Source organism: Oenanthe melanoleuca, chromosome 19, assembly GCF_029582105.1.
Source record: "Oenanthe melanoleuca isolate GR-GAL-2019-014 chromosome 19, OMel1.0, whole genome shotgun sequence".
Classification (NCBI taxonomy): Eukaryota; Metazoa; Chordata; class Aves; order Passeriformes; family Muscicapidae; genus Oenanthe; species Oenanthe melanoleuca.
Window position 1 is genome coordinate 2595217 of NC_079352.1, and position 21772 is coordinate 2616988.

The following is a 21772-nucleotide window of genomic DNA, read 5'->3' on the forward strand; positions in this document are numbered from 1 at the left end:
CTTGTTAACTGGAATTTCCATCAGTGCCATTAATAACCTCAGGAGCTGCTTGGGCAAAAGCCAGGGTACAGACAGCCCAAAAAGATATGTTTTCAGCTAAATTTAAAGCCTCAGACACTCACCTTGGGAATGTTGACTCTGGACCAGAACAGCTCCAAGTGCTCCCTCATCTTCTGTGGCTTGAACTTGGAGTAGAGAATTGCCAGCTCTGTGAACATCCCCATGTGTGCTCGCTCCAGTCCAAGTGCTGCTTCCAACATAGTGATCAGCTCTTCAAAGTAACCACGATCCTTAGGGACACAGACAGAGACATTTCACATCAGGAACCATCCAGAAACCAGTTTTTGACAGGGTTGCCATCACTGTACAACAGGAGTCAGCTTAATTACCTGGTAATAGTTGATTAGCTCCTCCAGCTCATCTGCATGCACTACAATATGAAGCCCACACAGCTGAGCCAGGCGGAATTCTTTTCCATCCACACAGGCAAAGCAAACCTGGAATTGAGAGTTGTGTTATCACCAAGGCTTCTGAAGAGGCCCCAGCTTTGAAGCCCTGGAGCCCAGAGCAGTAAATTCACCTCTTTCCACGTGCGAGTGCTGTTGGCTTTCCGAGCGCCATCCACGGCCGCCTGGTACTCGCCCAGGTGCACCAGGGTTGAGGCCAAACGGCCGAAGTTGGACACGTTGTTGTACAGCAGCTTGGCTGCTTCATACATCTTCTCATCATAGCAGCGATCACCAACCTGGGGCACAGCACAGCCACATTATTCCTGCACATTTTCAGCCAGTGGTTTACATTAAATGTGTGGAATTCAAGCCCTTGTCAAAATGGATTTAAAGGCCAAGTGCTAAGTGCATACCCAAAGAGGCAGAATTCCCAACAATCCCCTGTGAGTCAGCAAAACCAAATCAGTCTCACTCACCTGCTGGATATGTGCATTGTTGGGGCCATTGATGAACTCCTCCAGCTCTGCCAGGCGGTTTGTTTTAGCAAGAGCAAAGATTAATTCTGTTTCCACATAGGACTCCCGAGCCTTCTTGCGTGCCATCTGCAGATACTTCACCAGTTCTTCCCAGTTTCCTAAGGAAAGGAATTCATGTTTATTTCCCACCATTGGGGACACTTGTGCTTGACTCAATCCATCAGCTGAACCTAATTTTGATGTATTTCTATGGCTATTCCCCAACAATCAACAACCTTCACACTGCTCATTATGCGTTAATGAAATCATCTTAGAATGGGCCTAATTAAAATCTTATTTAACTTCACACAAAGACTCTGAAAGAAGTCTCCAGCTAGCTAAAGAAGGAAATTCCAAGCCACTGATTATCTGCAGATGGAATACACTACCTTTTCCCATTCCTATTTAGGGCAGTCCTTGAAGGGCCAGATTCCTCTATTTGCATCAAGATACAGTCTGGCAGGACTGCAGTTTGAACAGACCAGGCAAAAGAGCTGAGCAACATCAACAGCCAAGATGTAAATAAAACTTAATCATACCACTGGCATTAGCTGCTTGAACAACTTCCATGTACGAGGAAGGATCATCTGCTTTAATGTAGGAGTCAATTGCTTCCTTTACCATCCCCTTCTGGAGCTGTGCTTTGGCCAGCTGGCTCCACACTGCAGGTTCATTGCAGCGCTCAGCGAACTCATACGCACGGTCCAGGTTCCCAATGTGCTCTATCAACACCTGGGAAAAGGATAACCATCATCAGCCACTCTCATGAAGGTCACTTTTACAACACACTAAGCTGTGGTTTATATAAGTTCCTCAATGGATCCACAGCTTTTAAAAAAGGGAGTAACTCTATACAACCCACACAGCATGAGTGATTTTAGGCTTACAAAGTTTCAATGAACAACTTTTGAGCAGCTTTGGGCGCTTAAGTCACCAGCAAAGTCCTTGTGTGGGGATGCACAGGGAGTTTTTACAACCTTAGAGTTGAAGATACCTGTACAGCTGATGTGTTGACATCAAACTTCCTGAAGATAGCAAAAGCCTCCTCAAACAGCTCATTGCTGATGGCAATATTGGCTATATCAGGGGCATCGTAGTTATCCAGGCGGTTGATGTACTCCATGACCCGGGTGCGGTCAGCCTTGATAGCTGTGAGGATCAGAAGGTTCTGCAGATTCCTGAAGAGAGAAATAAACAGTACTTACCAAAAAATGATACAAGAAATTCACCCTCCCTTCTGCAGAAGGTATTGCTGTTTCACATTACAGCAATAACTCCAAGTTTCCTGTGGCTTAGTTTTCATTTCACACACACACCTGTGCTCACTGAACACTGAATTATCCAGAACTATTTTCTCCAGCAGTTCAATGAGTTCATTGGGAAGATCTGCAGTCATGAAGGCCTTCACAGTGACAGAGACTTCCTCGGGGTCCTGGGTCTCTGACAGAGCAGTCTGGACAACCTGCAGGCAGATAAGGCATGAACAAATGAGTGATGTCAGGCTCTGCAAATCCAGTTAGGACAAGGAAGGCTGGGAATGTCCTGCCTGCTGTACCTGGTCAATCAGGGGTCTTCTGTAGGGGTTGCTTTCCAGCAGCACACTGGCCCAGAGCTCGGGGTCCTTACGGCGAACTAAGTAGCGGGAGAGGCTCTTGAAGAGGGAGTTCTCATTGCACACCTGCAGAAAGGCACAGCTTGCTCAGAGGGAGGCACAGCTATGGAGCCTACGGACACCTGTACTGTAACTCTGAACTGAGGGGCAGACTAGAATCTCAGCCTTTAGTACTTCATTAACCTCCCACTTTCAGATGGGCAGGAGTTTCCCATTTCTCATGAAGCTGCAGAGGGAGGCTGAACAGCCACCTCCTCTTCTGTGTTACAAGCATGCACTTCCCAGCTTAAATACATTTTAGGAAATACAATGACAAAATGCTTTTGTCACTTTCCTATGTACCCCATGACATTGAAATTAGAACCCAATCACAAGGCAGCTGCCTGTGCATACATACATTAATCAGCTCCAGATCACACTGTCCACGCTCGTACGCCACACAGGCCAGGTGAGGGTCCCTCTTCTCACAGTACTTGCCAACAACACGGCTGTCATAGTAGGGATTCTCACGCAGGAATCTCTCTGGGTTGTTGTTGCTGTCAATGTAGATCTTGGCCAGTGCATTGTGAGTGGCAGGCTCCTCACAGCCCTCGTGAATTCTTGCTTCCAGCCAGGGCAGAAGCAGCTTCAGCCTAGAAAGAAGTGATTTTCATGTTAGAGGTTGAGTAAGTAAATATCCGATTGCATAATTTCTACAGTCTTGGTGTAGGATAGAGTCAGGAACTAAACCAGAGTTACTCTGGTTTAATCTACATTTTGATCAAGTATTATAATGGTGTAACTTTCTGACACTGTGAAGAAAACACACCAAACTTATCTGGAGAGATTCCCACATCAGCCAAGAATTAGAGCTGGTTCTGACCCAGTGGCAGCTCCTGCTTGTGTCAGTACCAGCTTTAGCTGTGTGACAGGCACTGATGGATGAGCAGCAAACACTGCCAGACTGGAAGCTGGTAAGAGACTTGTAGAAGTTTAATACCTGTTTCTTTTCTCAACCTCTGCAACAAGTTCATCAGTTGAAAATTGACCTCTCACTACAAGGATGAGGTTCTTTATCACGTCTTCAGAGCAGTCCACATCAAGCAGTCCCCCAATAACAACTGGCAGACGGCTTGGATTCACCTACACAGAAGCATTTAAAGAGGTCAGGGTGATGTCAGGGAGCAAGGGCAGGCAAAACTCATCCCCAGAACTCCACATGAAAGCCACTTGTTAAGATTGACCCCATCTTCCTGCCCTTATTCCCAGCCTCCGGAGGTTCTGAACAAGCTTAAAAGTCAATTCTTCAGTCAACTGGTGTTCCCATCCCATCTCAGCAGCTCAGTTGCCATTGGAAGAGCTCCTGAGCAATTCACTTTGACCCTGCAGGAAAATTTCCCCTCCTCTCCCCTCCAAAATGTTGAGATTTAAAATCACCCCAACAACTCTGAAGTTATTCTACCAAGTCTTCCTCCTTCAAGTGGCACATGAGTGGGAGTTACAGCTTAACTTGACTGAAGAATGAGATCTGACTCACATCAGGGCTGATTTACTGGAGGCCACTAATAACCACTTAAATGTCAGTCTCGGGTACAAAGCTGTTTGCAGAATACTTAAACATGATGCCTGTAGTTGTATATAATACTGCAAAAATGGATCAATTCAACTCACTGAAGCCAAAGGACGAGTTGTCACCTACCTTCTGTACATAAATCTCAATATATTTTTGGAGATTATTTCTATACAAATACAGCACCAAGTCGTGGACAAAGTCAAAGCGGTCGCACACAATGATGAGAGGCAGTTGATCAGTGAGTTTAGCTTCCTAGAAAGAGAAGAGCTTTAGTAATTTGATTTTGCTCTTGCACTTAAGCAGACAAATAATACAGTCACTTAAACTGTCAAAGCAGCTGAATTTGGAAAGCCAAAACTCAACAGTCAACCAAATAATGACAGCTTGTTGTTGAGCTAATTGTTTGCAATATGTAGCAAGTGGGAGCACTCACACCCACTGAAGGGCGTGAGGAGCAAGAAGCTTTTTGGAGTTTAACCCTGCTCCTTTGCATGGCAGACTCTACAGAGTTTTACAACACAATACAACTATTACAAGCCTAGGCTATAGAGAATATTTTTAGTTGCCACTGGTGTTTGGTGTGCAGGATTAGCACTCTGGGATTTCAAAAGAAATTGAACCAAGACTAGATTGAGTTGTGGTTCATGATGTAAAACTTATATATAGAATTGACTTTGAGTGCCATGTGCCTTGTGATACCCCCTAACTATAGATTTAGAGAACAGTAACAATTAAGCTCTAGAGCAGTACTACTTTAATTGCTTACCAGATTAATTATCTAAAAGCATTCCAACTTTCAGCATAAGGTTACAATGGTTACAGTACAGAAGCTTAGTCTATGTGGCAGACAGTATTCCGGATGCATATTTCAGATCACTTATTCCAACATGCACATCCCAGAATATAATCCTACATATAAATTACACTTAAGGACTTTACACAGGGAGGCCTGTACTGGGAGATTTACCTGGTACATGTCCTGCACATTCCAGACATGGAACAGCACAAAAAACAATAACTTTCATCAGGAATTTGACAGCTTGATAACATATCTTAGGTGGCTTGATCAAATGACATACCTTACACCTCGGTGACACCAGGTTAGTTTTAGAGAATTCTCTTGGGAAGAGTTTTGCCATCTTCAGATATGATCAGCAAAATCTAAGACTATGCTATGTAACCAACAAACATGAAGGCAGGAAATGTTCCCAGATAAAGTTTTCCCCTCCCACATGGTTCCTCAGGTATTTCTCAGTGTTGTGCTTGTCAATAAGCTCAGAACTAAGACTACAGAATCTGAACTTTGAGCACACCATCTTTCCCTACTCTCCACCAAGGCTTTGGATCAGTCAGGAGATATTCCCACTGACTGGCACCTCCTAGCAGAGCTAAGCCATGGCTCACCTGACTGAAATTTCAGTGTGTAGGAGTAAGACAGATCAGCCCTGAACCTGAAAGCATTTATGGAATTAATTGACTCTATTCATCTGCTGTTTCTGTAGTCACTTAGTTGGAGTTGATGACACTGAAAATAAGCATTAAGTTATCAACTCATTTGGCACTATGGGTGCTCTCAAGTTAAGTAAACTGTTTCCTATTTTATAGCAGACAATTTTAAGAAATTCTAGATAAGTTGGTACATTTACTACAGGTTAAGAGTTCAAGCCAGATTAACCCTACCAAGAGCAGTGAGGAACTGACCTGATAGTCTCATTTTTTAGACAATATTCCAGGCTCACACTTCATTAGGAGGCACTGTCAACATGGCAGGTACCTCTGGTTTGAGGACACTTGGATCCTTAAGTGCAAAGGTTAAAACTCATCTATTTTCACAGAGCTGCCTCATTTCACTAGCGACACACCACGTTTTATCAGAACCCCAACCAACCCCAGACAGTCCAGTGCTAGCCAAACATTACCTTGAGGAAGTTTTTAACACGTTCTGGATCATAGCAGTTACTTTCCCTGCAGATTCTTTCCACTTCTTTAATTTGTCCTGTCTTGCAGGCAGCTTGAATGTACTTGAAGTGCACATCTGGATCCTGGCTGAAGTTTACAATGGAGCCCAGGAAATAAAACAAACCTGGAGAGAAACAGTCAGTACATTATTTGCTGGTCTCATTTAAAAGTACAAGAAAAAGGCTACAGAAATTTAAGACACCCATTTTGGACAAAAGCAAAAGGCCAGCATTCTAGGTTTTTCTACAGCTTCAAACATTTTTCAGGATTTCAGAATAACAAATGATGCAACTGAAGAGTGGTGTCCATCCTAAACTGAGAAACTTTAAGTTTTAGATCTGTTCCAAGACAGTTTGAGGCTTAGCTACTTAAGTTCATTATGGCTTTCTAGATTCCAGCAGACACAGTCCTTCATGCACACATCTGTAATGAGGTGAGCACCAGCTCCTCTTGCAGAAGTACAGACTTACCCTCAAAGCTCTTGAAGGACTCAAAGAGCTCAATGAGTGACTGTGTTGACAGCTGTTCATGGTATTTGGAAGCCACCTGGACACAGATCTGCAGGTTCTGACGGATGTTAGCGGACAGCATCGCACGCAGACACTCCAGAGAGTCTTCTACTGACAGGGACCCAAAATAATTCACTAACCACTGCAAAGACACACAAGGCACTTCAGACCTGAGCAGAGGAGCAGTTATTACAGGCTGCATTTGCAGATGCAGGGTGGTGGATGCCTTACCTCAGGATTGAGGAGGTGAGTGTGAACCACCGCCCGCTTGATGTCGTACAGGTCTGTGAAGTGCTCGAGTGCTCTCTGCAGCAAACCAGCCTTCTCACACAGCTGAGCTATGTGAGCCCGGTCATAGTGAGTAAACATTTGGTTTCCCAGGATGGCATCTGCAACCTAGAAGGAAAATGGAACATTTTCACTCAGCTCCTGAGCACTGCCCACCAGTGTTTGCCACATCCAGCTCCAAGCCTGACACACACCTGAGGCGCGTGCATGAGGTTCATCTCAAGTAAACGTGTTTGCAGGGGACCTTCTGAGGGACGATTATTCTTCAGTGCATCCAGCAGAAAGGCTGTACATTGCTGGATTAAATTATATTCCATAAAGACATCCACAATCTGCCAAAAAAAAAAAGGAAAGAAATTCAGGTTTTTGATTAGGAACTGGAGGCATATTTAAGGATCAATGCAGTTTCCAAAGCTAAATCCAAACTCATAGCTCTGATGGTTTGAGTAGGGATCCTCTTTCCAATTTAATGAAGTCAATATTTCATAGCAATAAAATAATTTACCTGTGTTATATCTGCAAGAGGCTCTTCATCTTGAACAAGCATTTGTGCAAACTGCTGTCCTTGATCAGGGCTGATTCTCATTACATTCCTCAGCAAAAATATCCAGTCTGGAGTATATCCAACCTGAAAAGATGGTGAAAAGTGAGAACTCAGCAAGAGCACACACCTTGTTAAATACAGAGCTCACTAAAAGCTACTGCCAGGAGATTACACAACCCAGACAAAATTTCGTCTTTTGGAAAAGGCTGCATGGGGAAGCAGGAAAAGACCCATGTATGAAGTGTAGCAGTAACTATTCATAAAAAACCTGAGGCAAAAGTAAATATTACACAGGTGCTCAGTTTCCCCCACAGTTACTTCTACCTACTTTAGAACATGCACTAGAGTTATTATTAAATACAGGACAGATACAGCAATTTAATTTTCTCTCACCTTTTTAGCATACAAAACAATCTTCTGGACTTGTCCTGTTTCAGCAAAACACTGGATGACCTTGTTTGGAACGTTGGCTCTCAGATAGACACTAAGTGCTAGTGTAGGATCTACAGACTTCACAAGGTCTCCCAGCTCCTCTGAGCACTCCAGCTGTTCAGGAACAGAAATGCAGTCAGCCCACCCTGACAGTGCCATGTACAATGCACTACCACCCCCTTCCTCATTTATCCTCCTTTTGGACTTCTCTTGAAAAAATTATGGTCCAGCCTGATAGCCTGAGCTGACTCTCCCAGCAGTGATCTAGTGGGCTCAGCCCCTCATGCTGTTCTAAACCAGTAAAACGAATTTTCAGGGCCAGAAAGAATTGGGTTACTCATTGTATCAGCGTGTTTCTCCAACTAATTACACAGATGTAACCACAGCACAAAGCACTTGCAGGCAGCATCCAAAGGAGTGCTTTGGCAAAGCCCAGCAGCAGCTCAGAGCTTTGCATGCTCTGTACATCCTGCTGTGATTTTAAATGTAGAATGAGTGAAGCTCTGAGTATCTGATCAATTCCCTTGCAGTAACTTGAGTCATAGTGACAGAGTGAGCACCTATTGCTCAGCTATTTGCTGTCACTGCTGAGCTCCCAGCTGAGTTCTCCTGGGAAGGGGGGAGACTGTAAGGCAGCACTGCTCCTTTCCCCCTCACAGCTCTGAAGGTATCAAACCCAAACTCACCTTATCTTCTTTTAACCATTTTTCCAAGAGCTGCTTGCGGCCCTGCTGGAGCACTGGTCTGCAGAGCTCCAGTGACTCATACTTGTTCAGCTGCCCTTGGTCCAGGAGAATGCCAAAATACTGCAGGAGAGGGGAAGTCTGCCCTGGCTGGGCTGGAACACTCTGGAACCGGCGTATGGTGTCTGGAGTACGCAGGATTCCCTGCCAGAGAGAGAAATCCACTTCAATTTTCTTTTCTTGCTGTTGTGGCTTGGCAAGAGCTTCTCCAGGAAGCTGGAGGTAATGTCACTGTAGCTGTCACAAGCATTTCTATGTTTTGCCAGCCCAGAATGTCAAGAGCAATATGGCTGAACATCAGCTCAGGCACTGAGATGCTTTGACAGGAAATGTGCTATAATAACCCATTAAATTTATTCCAGTAGCAATGCAGATTTAAGTTCAGAACCAGGACACCCTTGGCCTTGCAAGCAAGTTTCTCTCATCTGAATTTAGTCTTAGTCTGGGTTTTTTCATCCTGTTTCCAGGTACAACCTCAGCTAGGGCTTGACTTTTCACACACTTTTTTGCACCACTGGGGAAGCAAAGGTGAGTACCAGAAACATAATGAATCATAGCCATTGCTTCATCATTTATTCCTCCCCTCCTCTCTGGGCTTTACAAACTCTAAGATCATCCAGCTTGCACTCAGTGTCAGCACCCAAGATACCTGTGAAGCACCAAAGTACTACCTTGGGACAAGAGCAGCAACAAGATCGTGCCCTGACCACTTAAAAAATTCACTGAGCTTTCCTGGAGCAAAAAGCTGAAGCCAGTAGAGTTCAGTGCTGTTCTGAACACTTTACCTTTGGGGCATTAGCTGCCACTTTTGCTGCCTCTGAATAGTTCCCTTGTGCAAAGAGTGCATTGAATTTCCTGGCAAAGAGCTCCTCGGCCCCCGCCAGGTTGTTGCGGACAGCCATCCGTAAAGCCAGGTCAGGGTTCTGCAGCACGTTTGTGATGTAGGGAATGATGTTCTCCTCCTCCACACACACTGAGAGCACCTGAAGAAACCACCAGGGGAAACCTCCAGTCAGTCCAAGTACCAAAAGTGAGCTAAGCTAACCCCTAAGAGCAAAGTTATGGTATTCATGGGAAGGTTTTCATCCCTTGATAACTCATATTTGTCATTTTATAAAAGTCCTCTGGTTAGAAAGAAGCAATGTCATCCATTGTCTGCATCAAAGCAGGCAATTAATAGTTTAATTGAGGTATCTGCAGAGGTAGAAACACAGGGATACAAAGGATCTTTCAGGAATACAGGGATCTTGCTAAAACCCCCACTCAGTGTCTTAAGTAATCAATCCTAGAGGACACCAGGAGCAATTTATATTCCCTATGCTCAACAAGCAACACCACCCAAAACCAATCTGGGCTAAAAGGCATGGCAGTACAATGTTAGTAACTTGTTTAAAGCAGTTCAGTTAGAGACAGAGATAGAACAGCAAATTTATTTTGGGGCTCACAGCACTGTCAGACCTTACATGTGCTGAGCAGAGTTCAAAGTGAACATTTCTGGAAACTCTTAGACATAGATATGAACCCTGCAGTGTATCATGAAGAGCCAGAGGGATTAGCTAAAGAAGTGACTTCCAGGCCAAGTTTCCTTACTTGTCCCTTTCTGTTGACTCCAATAATTCCAGCTGTTGCTTCATGCTGTGCAGTAACAAAAATGGTCTCTCCACTGATCCTGTTCATGTAGATACAGGTGCCAGTTTCCAGGTCATACAAGTGGATGTAGCCATACTTTGTTATGAGGAACACCACATCATGCTTGTCACTGATCTGCAGAACAGAAATAGATCACTCAAATTTGGCACTGGATAAATGAGTTGGTGCTTTTGAGACTCAGCAAACAGCTGGGCCATTTCAGGACAGCCAGAAGTGCTGTTTTATTTTTACTTGAGTACTATCACAGCACAATGATGTTTGAAGAGCTTGAAAAGCAGTTAAAATATATGGATATTTCTTCCACAGATAAGAACATTCTGCTTTTCAAATGCTGCTTGTCTCCACCTTTACTTTACCACTACTGAAGCAGAAGCAGCAGTCACACCAGTCACACCAGTTTATGGCCAACCCTCAGGTCCACATTAACCAGCTGGCTCCCACTGCCCTGCTCCTGTCACATCCACCAAGAGATGTTTGCAGCTGTCATACCTGCATAGCAACGGGAAAGTCACTTTGTGCTTCAGGAGGAAAGAAGACATCCACAGCTTTCTTTGGAAAGGGCTGATTCCCAGTGGGTGGTGTGCCAACCTCAATGATATGCAGCTGTGAAAGAGATAAGATTAATTCTTGCATCTAATTTATTTAACAATAGATTCAACAATGAAATTACAGCAACCCTCTAGCTGCTCAGCCTTAATCCTAAAATTATGCAAAGACAAACTAAGTTAATTTTCCTAAATATTTTCACTGGCTAAAGGTGTGGCATTTGGTGTTCATGTACCATAGGTGAGAGAAACAGTTAAATATGATCTTTAGTTACTCCTAATTACTTGGAAATTTCAGGATTCAGTTAGGTTACTTTAGATGCACTCTTTTAACTTGGTTCACATCCTGCAGAGACAGTTCTGAACATATTTCTCTGACTCTAGCTCTGGCTTTGCTGCAGCTCATGTAATTTTAGCATTGGACCATATTTAGCCTTGCAACACTGTTGCTTCATTTTTTTAAATTTTCATCCAATAATTTGGAAATTAGTTGAGTCTGATACTAGGGATCAGCATCAAAGAAAAGATTACAACAGCTTTTCCCTCAAGCTTAGTCTGTGAAGCTGAGAGTCACATGTTTCAAGCAGCTAATTAGGCTGGTCATGACATGCCACTTAACTTCTCCACTCACAGATTCTTGCTACACCAGGTAGTCCAAGCTCTGCATGCACCATGTGCCATATCCAGACTGACACAGTCCTTCACTTTCTTCCTTAAATGCAACTTTTTGCATTAAACCACTTGTTCTCCTGGAAGCAGAGAACCAGGGTGAGTCACTAAAGATTACAGCATATTTAGAACCAAGCCTTACCTTACCCCCAGCTTGCCCTCTTACTGCAAAACAGAAGAGAGTGGATTCTTCAGCATTCCCTTCCATCTTGAACTGTGCAAAGCTGGCTGCATGTCCCTCGATGGGCTGGGACACTTTTCTATCCACAGAGTACAGCTGCATTGCTCCCACTACACGGTTTTGCTACACAAAAAAGAACAAGTGTCAGGAAAAGCAGACACTGGGACAGCAATTTCATTTAGTATCGGTCAACATGCTGCTATTCCAAGCTTCCTCTTAAAATAGCATCACTTCAGACTCTTAACATTGCATTAGTGTTAATATCATTACAAATCCAATTATATTCATGTGAGATTTTCAGTTACATTTAAGTTTGTTATTTGAAAATTAAGACAAGCATTTACATTTAATTAAACAAACAGATTAGTCCTGTTGCTGCAGAAGGAGACAACAAGACAAGCTCTGGGGTTCCCACACTTTCCTGGAGGTAAAGTACCTGTGCAGATATTCCAGTCAGCAAGAGCCATTTCTGCTTGGCATCAGTTCTGTAGTTGATGATCTGGCAGCCAGCAAGGCTGGAGTGACGATCAAACATCTTCACGGGCTGGGACTCCCCCTCCATGCTCCAGTGGTAAACTGCATTATCCGTCACGAGGGCAACAGTGTTCAGAGAGATCCACTTCCAGAAGGTGACATCATCTGTCATGGTGTGAGCCTTCATCTTGCTCTTCATTTCAATGTTGAAGATTTGCAGTGTTTTCCCAGCTAGAAGACACAGCATCGTTAGCCACGTGACAGAGCTGAAGAGCTGCACTAGGACATTAAACCCTGGGGACTTCCTTCAAGAAAAAGCTGTTCTACACTGGCAGACCTTCAGGGATCAGCTTTCACTGTAAACCAGAGCACACTCCTAGGGCTGATTTTACCCATTTGCCACTACTGAGCAACCAAACAGATGCAGAGAATGGGTTGGTAGGAAACAAAAGCTTCAGCCACACAAAGGGGTTGGAGGATACTTCACATACATCAAAACCAGGTTACAGTCATGCTCAGGCTCTTTGGAGCTGTGAGGGAAGCTGTGCCAGTGGCATTAAAAACCATGTCCACATCTGTTTTAACCATTAAAAGGGCACAACATTGAACAGTCAGGTTGGCAGAGGGTTTTTGCAATTCAGGCTGATTAACCGAAACCTTGGGGTTGCACTAATGGGATACACAGCTACTGACTGCAAACCAGACTGACAGGAACTGTGCAAGGGAAGGAATCTAGTGACCAACACAAGCTCTAGTAGGCAAGAGGAAAAGTTCTCCAAATCACATAGAATGGTGCATACAAACATCCTGAACAGCCACCTGCAGTCATTTCTACCAGTTTTTATGACACAGTGGCCTAAGAAATTATTTTTTCTGTTGAGAAGATAAGAATGGTTCTGACCAGTTCTACTACTTAGAGGAGGGAATAATTTAAGCACACAGAAGTGTAGCCCAGGAGGAATAGAGAAGATCCCATGAAACTGGATGCAGGCCAGAATATCTGCTACAGTTACCAACTGTAGCCCAGCTTGAGGAAGTCATGGTGCCACAGGGCCAAGTGCCTGCACTCACCAAGGACTGGTTTAGTTCAAATCCATGAGTTCAGCAACTGATGCAAGATGCTGAGTCAGGAGTTTCTCCACAACTTGGAGAAATCTCTCTACTACAGAGTTACTCAGGCTACAGGCAGCAGTTTGTTTCCACATCTAGTGCAGCTGGAGCTTTAGGGTCAAGGGAGAGGACAATCAGGTAACACATTCCTACATGCTAGGCAAGGTGTATTACAAGGCAAAATCTAGACTTGAGTCAAAAGGGTCAGTCCTGTCCATAAAAATCTCAGTATCAAGACCCCAATGATTTAAGTACACTTTGGGTTCTTGAGTGGATTAATTTTTGGAATCTTAAGGACTCCCTTGTTTGGGAGGGTGTGAAAAACCTCTGAGTTTTAAGGCTTCAGTTGCTTTAACACCACTGTTCAGCCATGTGCACCATTAATCTGAGCCATTTTATTCTGCTTTTTCTTGTCATAAGACACAACAGGTACTAGGTACAGTCAATTGAAGTAACTCACCATCTGCACACACAAGAAAGCATTAAAGTTGTGACAAAACAGTAGCACAGTATTAAAGTCAAAGTTAGGTAACATTGGATACATATAAATCTTTCCATTAGAAATACATGCATTTCTAGGATGACTGCACTTAAGGCTTTTTGGGCCTCTGAGGGAAAGAGATGGACATTTCTGGAGACTCCAGAGGAATGTTTGTTCTCTGTAACATCAGAGATACCAAGCTGGCTGACCTTGTACTTCCTTCACCACACAAGTCCTCCCTGCATAGTTTTACTCCTCTTATCACTGACTGATATAATAAATATGCACTGCTCTCTTTCAGCAAGGCCAAACTAAGGCCTTCAGGAATATTTTCCCCCCTTCCCAGCCTTAGTTTTCCTGTCTCTAAGGAAAGGTTTAGTTGATAGACCTTATACTCTTAGATCAGGTCTCATTTTCCCCTAACATAATTCCTTAAAGCCCACACTTGGCTTCCAAAGTGGCTTCCCTGCTCAGAAGCTGCAAGCATTTGGACTGAAGGAACAAACTCATCCTAATGAGCAGCAAAATGGCAGGAAGCCTCCTGAAGAACTGAAAATGCATTCAACTTAAGCTCCCATTAAGCTGGGGAAAATTGCTACAGGATCCTCCCACATAAATTACCTGGGAGACCTCAGTCAGTCATAAACTAGTTCTACAGAAAGCTCTCCATCCACTTCAAACAGCCCTTGATCAGGACTTCATACCTTTTAATGCAATGACTTTACTGGCAGGGTTCATGATAGCACTGTCAGCTGAAATTGGTCTCCGGATTGGGTTGCTGGGGTCATTCATGTCAATGATCACCACCTGAGCCTGCTCTCCTACTTTCTCTCGGATGCAGATGAATTTGTCAGACTCCATTGTCAGAGTGCTGAACCCAATGTTTGCTGGGTTGATGCCCAGATTTTGGAGCTGGAAGAGAAGAAAAGGTTTAACATTAGGTTATTACCTTGGTACAGCCACAAACAGCTTTTGTGAATGTCACAGGAAATAGCAGACTTTGCTTTTTTTTGGAGACAAAACAGCCATGTTACCCCAAACCTGCACAACACACAGTGTTGCACAATTCCAACAAAGCCCAGCAGGCTTCTGGGAGAAGCATTTACAACTTAACCATTAAGAAACCATTCTCTGAGCCCCCTCACATGGTTTAAAGCACACTGAACCTGCCATACTGGACTTGCAGCTTCAGCCTCACTCTCACCAGCTTTCCTCCCTGAGCTCACCCCCTGGGTTTGACAGCTATCACTATTCCAAGCTTAACATCACACGTGAGGTGTCTGAGCTTTATCTTTATCCCTGTGCAGCTAAAAAAAGCTGCCTGTCTAGCAATTAGCCCAGGCCTGTCTCACAGCAGGAGGCAGAGCTGGGCACCACTGAAATCAGCTCAGACATGGCCCTGCTTAACACAGAAGTTATCAATAAACCACTTCCTTCTCTGAGCCACAGCCTGCCCCCTAAGCCTGTCAATACCCACATTTCTTGTGTGCAACAAAACAGCTTAGTTAACAGCACTTTTGCAAAGCTACTGTATGAGGAGGATGGAAGTTGGGAAACAAAGTTTATTGCATTTTTACAGTGAAAATGAAGTCATGGTCATATCACACAGATATCCAGCTTGTCCACACCTTACAAACTCCAGTTTTCTACTATTAGAAGAACCATCAGCTCTAATACTCTGATATTTTTCTTTCTGCAAGACCTTCAAGCCCAAGATGTCCCAAGAAGGGCGAGACCTCCAAAGCCATTTTAGGATGATTGTGCTGGTTTGGAGCACTCAGCCCTTATCAGCTGTGCTCTGCACCAGCTCCAAGGAGGCCATGCCCCAGCTGCTCTGCTCCTGCCTGTTTGCAGTTCCTGATAATGAGGGTTTTACTCCACTTCCCCTTTGCCCGGCTCTCCAACAGCACATGTGAGCAACAAGTAATATCTGAGCTATGGCACACCAAGTTAACAAGATTCACAGAAGTCACTTGGATGGATGATCTAGATTACACAGAGAACATTTTGATAATAAAGCCAGGAAACTTTCAGGTGACAGCATTTGACAGCTATTAAAAGAAATAAAAATCAAACCCTAACTCCTTGACAAGTCAGAACTCTTTTACTCAGATTTGAGTGTTTGAGGCCCAGCATCCCAGAACCTGACCACACATTCTCCAGCCACTTAGAAGATTTTAGATTCAAGCTCAAAAGTCCTTTTCACACTTTGAGCAGTGTCCTCTAGACCTGGCATTGTACATGAGCTAGGCAGGGTCAAACACAACCCAGTCACACCCCTGCAGGGAGGGAAGGTTTGAAGATGTGGGAGTTGGATCTGGTAGAGCTGGAGTGACTTCTTGGGACATGGCATTTCCTTTTGCTAGGGCTGCAGGCTTAACAAGTGCCAAATCATTTATCAAGCACTAAATTTCCTCATTAATTTGGTAGAGGGGGCAGCTGCAGAGAGCCAAGCACTCTGCCTGGCAATAACTCACAGCACTACACCCAAAGGTTGTCATCAGAACAAATCAGAGGCCAAGCAGATGGCAGGAGCTTTTAGGGAGGTCTAGACAAAACCACAGCATCAAAGGTGCTTGGATATTGCAAGACAGATTTACCTTAATCACCAGCAAACTGCCATCTGCTAGTGCCAGGTCTGAGGCACTGACCCCAGGTGGGATTTGGGAGACTTTTTACACTTCTGTTGTCAAAGGTGAGGTAATTCTTTGCAAAGATTTAGAAGATTGGCACAGGAGCTCTGAGGAAAGTGGAGAAGTTTTCTGATGGAGGTGCAACCATCAGCAAGGTCTCTATGTACACAGACTCCTTCTGGTAACATTTCATTTTTCACCTTACCAAACTAAGGTATGAACCACATTCAAGGCTCAGGACGTTGACTCTGATGGTGCCAATCTCTGTGTTTGGTTACACAAAAGTGTCACCAGCCAAGAGTGGCACTTCCTTGCCCAGCTGGAAAAGCCAACAGTGAATTTCCTGGCTGCACAGAACCTCTGGGCAGAGATTATTCCCTGGGATAGAGGTTGTTTTCCTGCCCAAACAGGCTGAAGTTCAGGTGAGTGAGGCAGGCATGTTTGTAAAGCTAAGCAAAGCAAACACAGATGAAGATTACTGTTAGGAAACATGACAGTAAATATTTCTTAGAAGGCTTTTATTCTGGAAATTTCAATACTATTCCATGTACAAACTCAGGAGTTGAACTACAACTAAAGGAGTACAGGGGTTTTTGGCAGATTTTCTACCTCCTCTTTACTACACAACTAAAGGAGTACAGGGGTTTTTGGCAGATTTTCTACCTCCTCTTTACTACAAAGGGAAAAACCTCCAAATATTTGAAGTTGTACTAGGTCCACTACATTTCACTGATTCATAAACAAAAAAAAAAGGAATTTCAGCCATTGCTATATTTTACTACAAAACCCACTTCCTTGGCTTTTAAGCAGATATGAAAGCAGAACTTGCTAACTGTGCTTGGGCAACTGATTTACAGTCCGAGTTATCTTACACCACCATTTGTTGGAAAGATCAGTTACACCAGACTCCTGTTAGGAATAAAGTGTTCTGTGAAATAGCTGCTCCACTAGAGTGGAACCATGAAACAGATTGTCAGGGACAGCAGCAACCCTTGTGTTCAGCAGAGATGTCACCTCAAAGGACTCATCTCACCCAAGATCAGATACTTCAGCCACTTGCAGGCTCTGCTGAACCATGGAATTCTGTAATGGTATTTATCTGAGCAGCAGAGATGTGAGTCATTGTAACGTTGCAAGGCAATGTCTGATTACCAGAATTCTTTTTTCACTGGAAGATAATTCAAGTGCATTGTTGGTAACTTAACCAGAGAAGTTGTCACATGTATGGGACATCAAACTGAATGGTAAAAGTGCTGACAGGAGTCTCTTTGTTGACCCCTTCCTGTAATGTTCCCTTTCTTGTGACAGTCTGCTTAGCTGTCAGATAATTTCTCCTTGCCTACGAGGAAGGGCACAGAAATGCTGAGCACACATTTCACCTCGACTCTCACACTCAACAGGATATAACCACTGCTCTTGTGGCCACAAGCAGCTGCACAGCCCCTGCCCAGAGACTCCTCATCTACATGCTGCTAGAAATCAAAGAGCTGGAAAATGCCACTAAACTGCAAAATTCCCTTTTTTTTTGGGAAGCACTTCAGTGTGCAATGAGTCATATTAGCTCTGTCCCAAGCCATGCTTCCCTAGGCTTTGATTGACCAAGGCAGACACCAGGCTACACTTCAGCTGCTCTTTTAACTCCATACATGAAAATTCTGAAAAGCAAACCTAAGTCACACAAAATCATTTGTGTTCAGCTCTCTTAGTTACTGCCTGCAGTTCTGAGAGTCCCACAGCCAGTCCATGGCAAAATACTTCATATTCACCAGTGCAAGGTAAGAGTCACAGCTTGTGACAGACTAGGAAGTCGTGTTTTCAACAGATAAGGGACCTCTCTAGCATTCAAGAGCTCTCCTGCTTCTATATCCTTCCTATTTTCTGCCTCACCCTCAGCAGGCAGAGGCACCACCTGCTCTCAGCAGCCCCAGACGTGCTGTGGGACAGCTTCAGTCCCAGCACTGAGGCTGTACTTGCTGAAATTCAGAACCCCAAATCCCATTCCTTATCTCTGGCTGAAGCTCCAATCCCAGCAGGAAGCTAAATCAGCACAGCCACCAAGGCCTGCACCTCAGTGCCTGCTGCAAGGGACATGCCCAGAACAGCTCATAAACTGCTTAACTAATTGCTCCTATCCAATTAGTTGACACACACACAATCTCTCTCTGCACAAGACATTTCAAGTCTCTGTTACATATTTTCCCTCTGTAGGGATACTCTAAAATCACTGGCTTTAGGAATTTAGCTCCACCATGAAGCAGAGAGCAAGAATTCCACCAAAACAGCATTAGGCAGAGCAGTCTTCTAATTCCTGACTTTCATTATCAACAAAGAATGTAACTGCTTCAAACTAATGCTGTTACAGCAGAGATTTAGTGTTTTAGGCTGTATTAAACTCACTGTCAGCACAATATATGGAAGAATTTTGCTGTTTGTAATTTTTAAAGCAAAATATTGAATTTATATGTTTTATTCTATGATGCCTTGGCTGTCCTGTTTTATTCTCCGGCACAGCTGTGATTCCAAGAGCCATGCAAGCACCACCACACCAGAACAGCACAGCTGCCATTCAGGTTTGCTCCATCAATGAACAATAGATACAAACCCCCCTTTCCTAGTGTAAAAAAAGCAGTTCTGTCCTGGTATCAAGCGCACAGCCTGAGCTGGCAGTTTTCTCTACACTGTCTTACAAAAATATTTACATTCAGAAGAGTATTTATTAATGCCTTAACTGGGTACAGCAGTGGGCCTGGTCCAAGTTCACTGTTTTTTTTCAGGGTAGTGCAGTTAAATTAACTGTCAATCACAGCTCATCACCTGCTAATTAGTCTGGTTCCTTCTCACTCATCAAGAACTTGTCACCTTAGAAAAGCTCCACTGACCCACCACAGTAAGCAGCTGTTTTACTTTCACCCTCAAACACACACAGGCACATTTTAGGAATCCCTGAAGCCTGGATAGAGCAACCAGACTTGCACTCATCCCACACACTGAACTCTGATCTCCCACTACATACACAGTGGATTGTTTCCTCATAGCCACATTGGGGAAAAAAAAAAAAAAAGAAAGGCAGCAGCTACATAAAGTTTTATAACATGAGTTTTGATAGCACAGGGATCAGGCTCCTCCTTGAAAATTCCCATGGAAAGTTTCTGCACAGCCTGTTGTTGATGTTCTCTGGTGGCAGGGCAGGGATGTACAACAGACACCACAGAGATAACAGGCAGCACACCTGGGGCTGCTGAGATTGCAGAGCAAGTCATGGGACTGACAAACAAACCCTGAAAGCTGACAACACTTTTTGGTTTTACACTCCCCAGAGAGCTCCCTCCTCCCTAGCAAGTTAACTCCTTTAGCTCCAATTTGGGGTACAAATCACTGTGCCCCCAAGAGATGAGGCATTCAGGAGCAAGGTTTCTGCAGCTTCTACCTTTTCAATCCCAAATCACACAGCCAAGCTGCCAACAGCAACAGGTAATGGGCTGGCTTGAAGCTGAACATCAGGACAAGCTTTGTACTTGACCTTTTCTTAACCTCTATTAACGAATCTGTGGAGAACTAGGATCACACTGTGTATACTGATTGATTCACTAACAGCCTGCAAGAACTTTCTCATTCAAATCCATCACCTGCTTTTTATGGCTAAGGCTCCAGTTGGGTACCTCATCTTTCATTAAGCATCACTACAAACCTGCAAGTGTTGCACAACAAGTTTCCTAGACAATGTGGGTCAGGTACAGTTCAAGAAATTGTATTATTGAGTCCAGGAGGATTTCCTAGGAGCAGGCTGGACAGTAAAAACATTGCAAAATCAGCGTTTCTACTCTCAGAATTTACAGGAACTTCAGCAGAATCCAAATTTCTCTGAAACTCCAAACTCCTAGAATCCTAATTCCTCTGATTTTTTTTTTTCAATGAAGTGAAATGAGGAAGTTCAGCAGCTGCAACCAACTGCAGCTTTAAGGGCAAGAGCAGCCAGGCTCAGAGAGGTGCACACCCATCCCAGAAAGGATCAGCCCCTGTGTGCAACTGTAAAAGATACTGGTTCAGCCAGTGCTCCACACTGAATACAGCCAGAGAAAATGCAAATTCAACCCCAAATAAACAGATAAATCAGTCTGGAGGCAGAACAGTCCTGTTCCACTGTAGTACTGGCCTGAAAGCTCCCAGCACTTCTGGCGTGAAGCAGATGAGTTTCATTATGTAACAGTACTCATGTCATTAGAGACCTGGCAGTGGGTCACATGCAAGGTTTGGGGCTTAAATAATGCATCAGAGGTGCATTGCCACAATACTTGATTGAGAGTTGGGCTGCCCAGAGAGATGAGTTTCACCTGAGTGCACAGAACCTCCTCAGGACTTGCTCTGCCACCACCAGGACAAGGCACTGGCTTGGAAGTGAAGCTTTGGCCAACTCCTGAGATTCTCCTGTCAGTGCTGCTCACTACAGGGACACCTAAACTGTGAATTCTGGCCTGCCTTTAATCTGATATTGGAGTGAAATCGTTCAGTGCTCAGCTACACACCAAAACAACCACCAAAGCAGCATTTATTCAGACACTCTGAACAGCTGTAACCTTCAAATAAGTATTCTGCACTGGTTCTTTTAACAAGGTGCCTAGAAATGAACTGCTTTCCATTTCAGTTAGGGGAAAAAAGTCTCTGTAAATCATGCAAGTCCATGAGCGCCCACCACAGCCCCAGTCAGCTGAACACAAACTACACCCAGACACTGGCACCACAGGCCAGCAGGCTGCCAAAAAACCTCGGCCAGGTGTGCCAACATAGCTTTTATTCCACGAATTCTCCTCAAAAAGTGCTCCTCAGCAGTGAGACCGAGCTGAGTAACAGCAGCACTTCGCCCTTCAGACCTGTCGGATAGGAAGTGCCCATTGCACAAGGGGATCAGCGCTCCAGACCCCTCCCTGCTCCGGCTGCAGCGCTCCGGCCAGGTAACCCCGCATTGGGATGGGCTAGCAGCGCCTCCAGGAAGTCACCTTAGAGGAATTAAAGGCCAATCGCTCGGAAATAAACTACTACCATGCGGTTCTGGTGCAATGAGAGGCAGAGGTGCGGCTGGGGAGAGGCCAGCGGACAGCAGAGCTGGCACCTGGGCACCTGCACTGCCACAGCTGCACTGCGGGGAGCCGCAGCAGCTCCCACACCTCACTGCAACACGCGCGTCTCCTTCCAGAACATCGCACCACAAGCGGGAACGCCGGCAAAACGGTTCAGCCTGCCCGGAGAACTACAGAGCGTTTAACACCATTCAAATAAATACAATGAAGCAGCACACGGACACCCGCCCAGCTCACCCCCAGTGCTTTACAGACGGGATTTCCCTTAGCGCTGCCCCGGTAAGGACAGAGGAGCCGCCCGCGCCCCGCCGGCCCGGCCCGGCCGCACGGGCACCGCGCCAGCCTCGCCCA

At 44.6% G+C, this 21772-nt stretch overlaps 1 protein-coding gene across 1 annotated transcript in view; it reads right to left on the minus strand.

Annotated features, from left to right (window-relative positions):
* Positions 1-21772, minus strand: part of CLTC (clathrin heavy chain) — a 29590-nt gene that overhangs the window by 7319 nt on the left and 499 nt on the right. Inside the window, exons 2-25 of the mRNA XM_056506941.1 lie at positions 14418-14625; positions 12085-12353; positions 11610-11771; positions 10743-10856; positions 10194-10367; positions 9389-9586; positions 8547-8747; positions 7822-7974; positions 7390-7512; positions 7079-7216; positions 6828-6992; positions 6558-6738; positions 6048-6211; positions 4255-4380; positions 3556-3698; positions 2974-3208; positions 2520-2642; positions 2281-2426; positions 1959-2142; positions 1504-1696; positions 926-1083; positions 581-745; positions 390-497; positions 123-290 (exon numbers count right to left, since the gene is read on the minus strand). Of these exons, the coding sequence (XP_056362916.1) occupies positions 123-290; positions 390-497; positions 581-745; positions 926-1083; positions 1504-1696; positions 1959-2142; positions 2281-2426; positions 2520-2642; positions 2974-3208; positions 3556-3698; positions 4255-4380; positions 6048-6211; positions 6558-6738; positions 6828-6992; positions 7079-7216; positions 7390-7512; positions 7822-7974; positions 8547-8747; positions 9389-9586; positions 10194-10367; positions 10743-10856; positions 11610-11771; positions 12085-12353; positions 14418-14625 (3999 nt within the window). The remainder of the gene's footprint in view (positions 1-122; positions 291-389; positions 498-580; positions 746-925; positions 1084-1503; positions 1697-1958; positions 2143-2280; positions 2427-2519; positions 2643-2973; positions 3209-3555; positions 3699-4254; positions 4381-6047; positions 6212-6557; positions 6739-6827; positions 6993-7078; positions 7217-7389; positions 7513-7821; positions 7975-8546; positions 8748-9388; positions 9587-10193; positions 10368-10742; positions 10857-11609; positions 11772-12084; positions 12354-14417; positions 14626-21772) is intronic.